General features: G+C 37.4%; 1 protein-coding gene across 2 annotated transcripts in view; it reads left to right on the top strand.

Moving 5' to 3' along the window:
• Positions 1-11,430, top strand: part of ACE2 (angiotensin I converting enzyme 2) — a 43,316-nt gene that overhangs the window by 10,413 nt on the left and 21,473 nt on the right. For both annotated transcript variants that reach the window (XM_012638731.1, XM_012638732.1), the window contains 6 exons: positions 1,214-1,372; positions 4,559-4,652; positions 5,062-5,205; positions 7,470-7,582; positions 9,092-9,197; positions 11,102-11,199. In XM_012638731.1, the coding sequence (XP_012494185.1) occupies positions 1,214-1,372; positions 4,559-4,652; positions 5,062-5,205; positions 7,470-7,582; positions 9,092-9,197; positions 11,102-11,199 (714 nt within the window). The remainder of the gene's footprint in view (positions 1-1,213; positions 1,373-4,558; positions 4,653-5,061; positions 5,206-7,469; positions 7,583-9,091; positions 9,198-11,101; positions 11,200-11,430) is intronic.

Below are 11,430 nucleotides of genomic sequence, written 5' to 3' on the forward strand. Positions count from 1 at the left end.
ATGAGGTAAATTATTTTGCAAAGTATTCTATACTCATCTAATTCCTACCTACTTTAAGGTCTGCCTTAAGTCCTAACTACTCCATGAGGGGTTGGACAAATCTGGTCACCTGCATGAGTTTTTCCTTTCTTATCACAGAAACTTCTTAGCCCACTCATAGTTTATACATTATTATATACTCTTATATTTGATTAATGAGACATTCATAATGCATATCTTATCTGTCTGATAAAATTATAAGCAACCTAAGGACCAGGAATTTTTCTCTATAAGTAATAAAATATAATAACTAACATTTATTGAATACTTATGATGTGTCAGGAACTCTAGCAAGCATTTTATTATTTGTTAATTCTTCTAATTCCTACAACAACCCTTTGAGATAAGCCCTATTATTACTCTCATTTTGTAAATAAGGTTAACTGTGGCTCAGAGAGGCAAGGTGTCTGACTCCAGGAGCAGAGCTCTTACTTTTCCTCATACGCTACCTCTTTTGTGTGCTTTAGAGCAGTATAATATATAAAGCTGTTGCTCATTTTAGTCTTTGATAAATAGAAATGAATTTGTGCATTTGAGGGAAGACTACCCTAGAGAAGTCTGGAGAAGTACACTTTTATACTGATGGTCAAGATGGGAGCCAAGTGTGTCCTGGCATCATCACCTGCTTGTTGATTTTTTTTGCTGGTAGAAAATCTCCATAGCTACAAAATGGCCATATTCTGGACCATATTCAGGGCAGCCTTCTTTCGGGATCATAATTAAGATCAGAATCCCTGGGCCAAGTCATGGCACCTAGGAGCTTACTGTGAACTGGTTCCCATTTCTTATGGTTCCCAATGTTATGAGGGGGCTATATTCCCATTATGTACACTCTGAACTCCACTGGTTTCTCTTTTTAGAGCACTCATCCTTGAATCTTTGGCCAAGTCACCCACATCACAGCACTAAGGTCATAGATTCCAGGACCCCACAATGCGAATCATCTGTGAGAATTTACTTCCAGTTCTGGGGACAGGATCTTTGGGAAAACTAGGCACTGGGCCAGAAAGAGAGAGTAGTCTGGTAGCTCTTAACTTTGACCTTCAGCAGAGTAAAGGATTAAACCACTCAGGAAATACTAGATGTTCCATCAGATGTTGTTTGGACTATATTTTCTGTTCTATCTGTTCAAGCAATGCCATTCTAATTCCTATTATATTTTTTGTCATTTCAGAATGATTATGGGGACAAATTGTCTGCCTTTTATGAAGAACAGTCCAAGCTTGCCCAAACTTATCCACTAGAAGAAATTCAGAATGTTACAGTCAAGCGTCAATTGCAGGCCCTTCAGCAGAGTGGTTCTTCAGGGCTCTCAGCAGACAAGAGTAAACAGGTACGTTTGTGAACATTTTAGTGCTGATCCCAAGAGCTGAAATTTTTGTGAAATATTAAACATTGCTATCACCTATGGCTGCTTCCTTTATCTGCTAAGATTGTAATGCTGACATTACAAAGAGCTCTATGCCTAGGTAGAGTGATCATATAATTTATTATCCAAACTGGAATCTTTTTGAGGGTGAAAGAAAACACTGGTAATAATTACATTCAAACACAGAGTTAAACTGGAATTGTCCCAGGCACTGTGGTGTGTATGGACACCCTATGGTGTGAGGTCATCTTCCTGAGGATCAGGTAGCCTGAAGAATATGCTTAGTCTATGTCAGTGGTTCTCAACTAGGGGTGATTTGGGCCCCCTGGGGACATTTGACAATGTCTGGAGACATTTTTGGTTGCCATAACTGGGGGATACTGTTGGCATTTAGTGGATAGAGATGCTGCTGAACATTCTCCAATGCACAGGACAGCCCCCAACAACAAAGAATTATCTTGCCCACAATGTCGATAATGCCAAGCTTGAGAAGTCCTATATGTAGTCTAATTCTTCTTCCCTTTCATCCTTGACTCTCCTCTGCAACTTCTATAACAAGTGGCTAACTGCTTTGGCTCAAACCAGTTCAGGGATGGGTGATTCAGCTCTTCCCAAGACAGCAGTTCCATGTGTGAGTCCCTCCAACTGAAAGAAAATGCTCCCTTTGTTTGGTGTGAAGTGCCTCACTTCCACTTGGTTCTTCCTTCTGAAGCCCAATTCCTCGTTCCCATAACAGTCTTTAAACATATAAAGGCAGCTAGTATTTTTAAAACTACTTGAGTTTTTTCTTCTCTAGGATAAACATCCTTCACTCTATCAAAGTTCCCCTGCAATGGTTTTGAATCCCTTCACTAGTCCTAGTCGATGTCTTCATTTTGTCAGTATCCTTGAACCAAACACAAGTGGGTTCTGGTCTGCATGGAGGTCAGCAGGAATATGACATTATATACCCTGTGGTCTACATGTACTAAGACAGTCTAGGACTATTATTGGGTCTTTTTATTTGTTTGTTTGATAGCCAAATGCCATGGCTTGCTCACATCAACCTGTCAATGAAGTCTCCAAATCTCTCTGCCAATGTTGTGCTAAAAGGACACCTTTTAAAACTCTATGCTTAGGTAGTTAGTTTGTCCAAATTGAAGAAAGCTTATATTCACTCCTGTTAAATAGCATCTCTCATTCCATCCGTCTAGCCCAGGAGTCAGCAAACGTTTTTATGTGCTGGGACAGGTAGTAAATATTTTAGGATTTGTGGGCCATTATTGTCTGTGTCACAATTAGTCAGTTCTGCTCTTCTAGCAGGGAATCAGCCATAGCTATCACATAAACTAATGAGTGTGGCTACATTCTAATAAAACTATACAAAAACAAGCGGCAGACAGGATTTGGTCTGCAGAACATAGTTTGCAGATCACTGATATAGCCTATTGAAATCTTTTTATCTGAAATATTTTGCTATTTAATATCAAAGTGTTCTTTCTATGTTGCTTGTCCTCTGGAGCTCTATGTTCTAACCTGCACTTATAAAAACAAAAATGCATGATAAAGACAAACATAAAGCCATATGGCATGTATTTTTCTACAAGGTGCTATTTATTATTCTGTGTTCTTTGGGTCCAATTATCTAACCAGTTATTAATCCACTTTACCTTATCCATTCCATGTTTCTCCTTCTTTTTCACAAGGACACCATGAGAAACCTTGTCCATTCGCATATAGACAGCCTGGTTTAGCCTAGGTGGAATCTGGACTTTCTGTTTGTAAAAGAACCCCAGATAATTCTAATGTGCAGCCAGTATTGAAAACCACTGAAATGCATGTAAGAGCTTGAAGTTTTTGGGACAAGAAGGTACCCAAGGGTGTGTGGATTCAGTGGAGAGGAAACAGGGGAGATTGAAGAAGCAGGTAGAGAAAGAGACCATGACAGGTTTTGTGCCATGGTAAAGAATTTAGTCTTATTTCTTTAGACTATGGGATCTTGTGGAAGTTTTAAGGGTAGAATCTATTTCATCATTCAGGATAACAACTCTAATAGCAGAGCCACAGAATAACGGAAGAGGGATAATATAAGGGGAAACAGGGCCTTTAATCCAGTGCTTCTGTGGGAAAGAACCCTCCCTTCCTTCCCTCCTTCCTTCCTTCCTCCCTCCCTCCTTCCCTCCCTCTTTCCTTTCTCCCTCCTTTCTTCCTTTATTTTCAATCTACTGTGGATCAATACTTGGTCAAGTTCACTGATTACATGCTTAGATGTTTATTCTCTCAATTCCTGTATTTGTCATAGAAAGGAAACAAACTATTTGCTGATTTGCACTGGCCCATGGACCACACTTTGAATAGCACTGCTTTACTCTGTTACCTTCACTCCCCTTTACCTGTAGGGTAAAGTTTGAACTGTTTAGCATGGCGGGGGCCAGATCATGAGGCATAGTCTATGCCATTCTCATGTCTTCCACTTCCCCCAATGAACACCAACACTCCAGTTTTATTCAACATCTCACCATCCCCTGAAAATGCTCTGTCTTTTCCAGCTTCTTTTCATCTTTTAGGCTCTGCCCTCTACCTCCCCTCTCAACCTGACCAATGCCTACTTCTCCTCCAAGACACAGCTCTTATGTCCCCTCCTCTTTGAAGCCATTCCTGAATCTCCAGGTTATTAATTTCTCCCCCCTCCTATACTGCCGCATCACTTTTTGGTGACACTTACAGCACTTGTCACTGTTATATAGTTATTGATTTCATGGTTGCCTCATTGTCCCAGGACTTCGGGGTCTTTGAGGGCTGACTTGTTCATTTCAGAATTGTCAGAGCATAGAACATAGTAGAGGCTCAGTAAATGCTGAAAGAAACAAAAAATGCACTTCTCTGTGTATGTGTAGGTGAGAAACGTTCTTGGGATTTTGGTAGATCTTGTTATTTCAATTACTCCACATATATTTATCATGTGCTACAAGGCTTTGTGCTAGTTGACAGTGGGGAAACTTAACTGAGCTATTCCTTCCCTACATACAGGAAGATGCTTGGCAAAGAAGATGTGAACTGCTGTATTTCCAGTCATCAAAAAAAACCCATAGCCAAAAGGATATCTTTACATTAGCATTCTCTTTAACATATTTTCCATTGTTAACATTGTTTATTATCTTTAATTTGCAGCTGAACACAATTCTAAGCACAATGAGCACCATGTACAGTACTGGAACAGTTTGCAACCCAAATAACCCACAGGAGTGCTTATTACTTGAACCAGGTAGGCTGTTAATTTTGAATAGTGATTATGAGATTTACTTTTATCCCAAGTTTTAAAAATGAGATTGACATTAGATGATGACATTGTACTTTTCAGATGGATAATCTGAAGATAATAAGGTTCCAAATATGTATGTTTTAGCACATAGATGCTCTTTTAGCTTTTAACAAACTTCGTTGTAAATTCTATCACATTCAAGTAATTTAAGTTAGTAATTGAATTATTTCAGTGATTTACTTTCTCTGCAGACGTATTTTGGAATTATCATCAGGGTGAGGATATGAATGAATCATGAGATTTTATTTACTAACTTTATGGCCTTTTAATTCTTTAAAGTTCATGTAATTGTTTACAAATACAATTTTTACAAATGGATGTTTATTTTCCTTTGGGTGCTTTATGACAACAGGTTTGGACACAATAATGGCGAACAGTAGAGACTACAGTGAGAGGCTTTGGGCTTGGGAAGGCTGGAGATCTGAGGTCGGCAAGCAGCTGAGGCCATTATATGAAGAGTATGTGGTCTTGAAAAATGAGATGGCAAGAGCAAACAGTAAGTTTGCTGGTCTGTAGAGGTCCTGAAGGGCTCTCTGGGGCCACAGGGATATTTCTTCTACGTTACCAAGCCTGCCCTTTGATATCAGGAATACCCTCAAGTAACAATCATCTCCTGAACAATTTAGGCTACTGGTATCAAGAAGAAACTACCGGGGAAAAAGAAAAGGTGCATTGGCATTCTGCAGTTCAAGGAGCTCAAGAATGAGACTCAACTAAAGGACCTCTAATGAATTGTCCATCATTATGAATGATGAATTTTCCAGAAAGATCTCAGGTCCCCAAGAGTCCCTGAGGAAGTCTGGGAATTGACTGGGGATCCTATTTCTCAGAAGGATGAGAGACAGTGACACTATCCCTCATCTAAACCCCCATCTGGCTACAGTTCATTCTCAAAGGTCACTTGTGTGTCTACCTCAGGGTGATGTCCCAGAAAGAAAAAAATCAGCTTAGTTTAGTCTGGAAACTCATTATTTTCTGCAGTTGTAATTAACTCAAATCATGTGGTCATAAAAATCTTAACATAGAAAGGAATTTCCATATCTCTTAACTTATTCTCCTGCCTGAATAATGAGCTAAAGTCATGTTATTATGAATAATTTTATGCTTTGGCAAGTCACTGTCCCCTGGGGTTGAGTAAGGAAGAATATTTTTCTCATTTGTTGTATCTAAATTTCTTCCACTACCACTTAAATTCATATTCTCAAGCCTTAGGCAAGCTGAAGATAGTAGCTTATCACAATTTTTAAAAATAATATCCTGCATATCTTTCCATTCAAATATCTATTTTTCTCCACATCCTCCTGATTGTCCATTGCCAATGTCTGTGTAAAAATAAAAATTACTAAAATATGTTTACAAACTTTATTAACCAATATCCTAACACAAGCTTGTGTTTCCTGATGGTGAGCTACTAAATGAAACACATAGAAACGTGCTGTGTATATATAAAATTTGCAAACAAACAGGTTCCTACTGTGGCAACGGCTAAGATGAGTTTGGTCAGATCTGAAAATATAAGGCCCTGAACAAAATGAGAATTAAAAAAACTTAGAGATCCAATCACATGTTTTAAAACTAAAGAAGCAAACTGACCTATATAGAGAGTAGAGACCAAGGGTTAAGAGATTAAGAATGTGTCTCTGCCCCTTATTAGCTGTGTGACCTTGGACAAGTGATTCAACTGCTCTAAGCATAGGCTGTTGGTGGGAATATAGATGGGTGCAGCCATTATGGAAAACAGTATGGAGGTTCCTAAAGAAATGAAAAATAGAATTACTATGTGACCCGGCAATCCCTCTTCTTGGGTAAATACCCAAAGGAGAGGAAATCACTGCCTTATAAAGATATCTGCACTGCAGCATTATTCACAATAGCCAAGATATGAAAACAACCTAAGTGTCTGTCACTGGATGAACGGATAAAGAAACTGTGGTATGTATATATATGGAATGCAATGTATATATATGAAATGGAATATCATTCAGCCTTAAAAAATGGGAGTTCCTGTCATTTGCCACAACATGGATAGAGATGTAGGACATTATGCTAAGGGAAATAAGCCAGACACAGAGAGAAAAATATTGCATGATCTCACTTATATGTGGATTCTAAAAAAATTAAAAAGATCAAATATACAGACAAAGAATAAAACAATGGTTACCAGGAGTGGAGTGGGAGGTGGGAAATGAGATGTAGGTCAAAGGATACAAAGTGGCAGATATGTAGGATGAACAAGTCTAAAGATCAAATGTATAACCTAAAGACTATAGTTAATAATAATGTATTGTATTCTGGAGTTTTTCCTAAATGAGTAGATTTTAGCTGCTCTTTCCATGGGGGGTAGAAATGGGTAACTATGTGAGATGATTAATATGTTAATTTGTTTCACTATAGTAACCATTTTACTATATATATGCATCTCATAACATCGTGTTATATACCTTAAATATACATAATAAAATATATTTTAAAAATATGCATAAACTGTTAATCTACACAGTGGCATTATAATAATGACAAGCTGGTCTGGATTTTGTGCTTGTTAGATGAGATAATACACTTAAACTCTGGGCACAGAGCGAGTGCTTAACAGACATTACCTAATCTTATTCATTTGCATCCCTTTGAGTTTATGTTTATCACAGTAAAAATGTGATAAGCCTTTAGATTTCTTTTAACCTCCTATCAAGACTAATCTATGTATACTGGATTTGTTTTTCTTTCCCTTATGTTCTTCTCTTTCTCTTTTTAAAAACACAGATTATGAGGACTATGGGGATTACTGGAGAGCAGATTATGAAGCAGAGGGGGAAAATGGCTATAATTATAACCGCAGCCAATTGATTGAAGATGTGGAAAGTACCTTTGCACAGGTAACCGAGGAACTGACACAGAAACAGATGTAGGGCAGTGCACAGGACAAAGGGACAGTGACTAAAGGCACTCCAGCTTATTCTTAACACACTGGTCAGCCACTCTTGGGCCTCATAAGAGTTACGGAATATTAGAGCTTGAATAATAGGGAAGCCCCTGCAGATGATCAGAATTGTTCTGCTTTCCTCCCCCTTTCAGTCACTGACCAGTAATTACCAATAGAAAAATTATAAGAAGGCAAGATTATAAGAAGGAATGGTCTCTGTGAGCTTCTTGGGGCTGGTACTGTCTTCCTTTGCAGGCAGACCCATAGGCTTTGCTTCCTTCCTCAGGACAATTGATACTATTATTTCATTAGCCTTTGACTAAGGAAGTCTATAAAGGGAAGAGAGAGTCCTATGAGCAGAATTGCCCCATGTTTACTTTTCAGTGTGTCCTTCTTCCTTCATTTTGGCCCCCACACCTGCCCTTTACTTCTACACCTTCAAACTTCTGATGTGAAGCTACTCTGGCACAGTCATAATTGGGCAGAACTATGAAAAATGGAAGACAACTCTCCCCAAAAAGAAATGGCTGGAAGGTTTGAATAAATACATAGTCAAAAAAGTATACAAATGGCAAATAGGCAAGTAAAAAGTTATTACGGGAATGCAAATTAAACCATGATGAAAATCCACTACATACCCACCAGAATGGCTATGATTAACAACATGGACAATATCAAGTATGGAAAGACTTTTATGCAAATGTTCATATATCCATAGCAGCATTATTCACAATAGCCCCAAACTGCAAACAACCCAGTTGTCCTCCAACTGGAGAGTGGATCAGCAAACTTGGATATATCCAGACAATGGAATACTACTCAATAATAAAGGAAATGAACTCTTGATACTTGCAACAACATGGATGAACCTAAAAACATTCTGTGTGAAAGAAGCCAGATACAAAAGGTCACATATTATATGATTCCATTTATATGAAATGTCCAGAATAGGCAAAACTGTAGAGACAGAAATCAGTGCAGTGATTACCTAGGGCTGGAGGTGGAGTGGAATTGACTGCAAATGGGCACAAGGAAACTTTCTGTGGTGATGGGAGTGTTCTAAAATTGGGTAGTGGTGATGGTTTCCCAACAGTTTTAATTTATTAAAACTTATGAAACTATACACTTAAAATGGGTGAATGTTATGGCATTTAAATTATACCTCAATTTAGAAACAAAGGAAGTAGGTAACATCTTAAAAACAACTTTTTTTTTGTATCTGCTTTTATTTTGGGACCTGTCTTCCTCCAAGTGTGTTTATTGATTTATGCAGTGGAGCTAATTATCATCAATATCTGGGAAGAAGGAATGCTTTTAAACTCTCCAGAATATTTGAGAGAAGCAGAAATTATAACTAAGGGAATAATTCTACTTGGCTAAAGAAGCTCCTGTTTCTAGTGTTGGGGACTGGAAATTGGAGTTGGCTACTCTTGATTTTAAACTTTCTTCCTGGGCTTTTTAGATCAAACCATTATATGAACATCTTCATGCCTATGTGAGGGCAAAGTTGATGAACGCCTACCCTTCCCATATCAGTCCGACTGGATGCCTCCCTGCTCATTTGCTTGGTAAGAAAACTCAGCAATTCTTTGTGTACTTGGCTCTTCATTATTTCCACCAATAAAATTGTCTTTTGGAATGAGGCCCAACCTAAAACTTTTGAAAAATTCTGTGAATGAAATTACTGACATTATAGAAATCACATTTTGAGAGCACTTTCTTCAACAGAAAGTCCATTTTCAATAATTCTCTATTACATTACTTTTTTAATACATAAAGAGTTGTGTTGGCTGAAATTCAAAGGATAAAGGGGTTATTTGAGACAACTAGAGAAAGAATTCCAGGTTCAAAGGAGAGTGGAAATGGGGAAAATAATTTTTAGTGTTCAAGTTGGTTGGCTAAGCTTTTGGGATGGAATTTGGGATTATAGTATCATATTGTCAGAGGAAAGAAGCTTGATAGGCTGGGGATGGTCAGGGGTAAGAGAAAGGCTTTCCAGAATTAAGGTATAGCCTTGGAGAAAGCTTCATAAGTTCATTCTATACTATGCAATTACTTTTGCTGAAAAGTACTTGGTTTGGAGTTATCTGAGTAATGAATGAAGGAGAGTGGCCATTCCCCACTCCCCACTCCCAGAAGCTGAGACCAAATAAAATATAAATATTAATATTTGAAAATTTCATGCCATGCATATATGGCACATCTACTGTAGTCAAGCTAAATCGCGGGTACCTAATTCTCCTCCTCATGTCCATCAACAGGAGAGAATATGGACAAAGGACCTGTGGAGACTTTTAGCCCTAAGGGAATATGGAAATATTCTCTACGTGTCCTTGGCAGGCATTATTTAGTAATTCAGTTTCTGCTTAAACCTGCCTAATGTGATGGGGCAATTTTTTCCTTCCAAGGTAGACTAATTTATTCTACAGGGCACCAATTATAAGAAAGTTCTACCTTACATAGAACTTAAGCAACACTGCTCTAATGCTTTCCATTCATTACTCCTATGTCCATGCCATGAGGTTACCCAGACTATGTCAATTCTTATTGTACAAGATGATCTTCCAGATATTTGTAGACAACCATCATATAAGACACAATATAGCAGCTGGTGCAGTAAATTTTAGTGACTATTATTGTTATCATCACATACACACTGTTTTCTTTTTCCAACTTAAACATCTTACACAGATTTCCAACCATTCCTTAAAGCACTATTTTTCTAGCTGTTCTCCTTTGGATGAGCTATATCTTGTTAATGTTCCTCTTCAGTTAACATGCTCAGAACCGAACAGTTACTCCAGATAAGATTTGACCAACATAGAGAAAAACGTGATGCCATGCCTACCTTTGTTCTAGACACTATAATTCTATTGATTTAGTTTAAAGTCACATTTGTGTTTTAGAAGCCATGCCATGTGTAGTCTTCGTTGAGTCACTTTTGGTCTTTTACATGTGGACTGTGCTTCAGCCTGATATCACATATATCACATATATTTCTATGGTGGATAGGTTTTTCTTTAAAATTTAAGTGTAAGACTTAAATTTGCATGTATCTCTACTACATTTTATCTTCTAAAAAATGAGTTCACTGGAGTACTGTTCATGTAGTTATGTTGCCCCATTTCTTTGGTGCCAGGATTCTGGTACTGCCATTAGATTGACTTTTTCTAGAATCCATCTTCCCTTTTAGTGTCTCTGGCCTTGGAATTCAACTTAACATTTGTTTGAGATATTTAAAAAGCCAACTGGTTAAATGTATTACTATAGTAATAAAAATGGAATTTAGCTACTAGTTAGTAGAAGCTCCTGAATGATGATATTATATCATCTCTTTTGAATCTGATAGTTTAATTAGTAGTATTTTATCTCTTTGTAATATACAGTAACTATGATGTTCCATATATTTAATAAATCATGTCTATATTTCTGCTGTCTCTGTCATGTATTAATGGATTCTTTTTTTAAATAGGTGATATGTGGGGTAGATTTTGGACAAATTTGTACTCTTTGACAGTTCCCTTTGAACAGAAACCAAACATAGATGTTACTGATGCAATGGTGAACCAGGTAGGAAAAAGAAACCTTAAAAACTAAATCTAAATTCTCAACTTCATTTCTTTTTATACTATCCTTCTGTTCTTATTTTTTGTATGTGAAACCATGTAAATAAAAAAAGCTAATTTACATTTATTTCTTATGTAGCTATATTTTCATGGAAAAGTAGTTTACAATGACCTCGAGTACCTTGAATGACAGGTATGGTATTTTATCTTGAGAGGCATTCAAAATAGAGATGAT

The sequence above is a fragment of the Propithecus coquereli genome, unplaced genomic scaffold, assembly GCF_000956105.1.
Source record: "Propithecus coquereli isolate 6110/MARCELLA unplaced genomic scaffold, Pcoq_1.0 Scaffold132, whole genome shotgun sequence".
Lineage (NCBI taxonomy): Eukaryota > Metazoa > Chordata > Mammalia > Primates > Indriidae > Propithecus > Propithecus coquereli.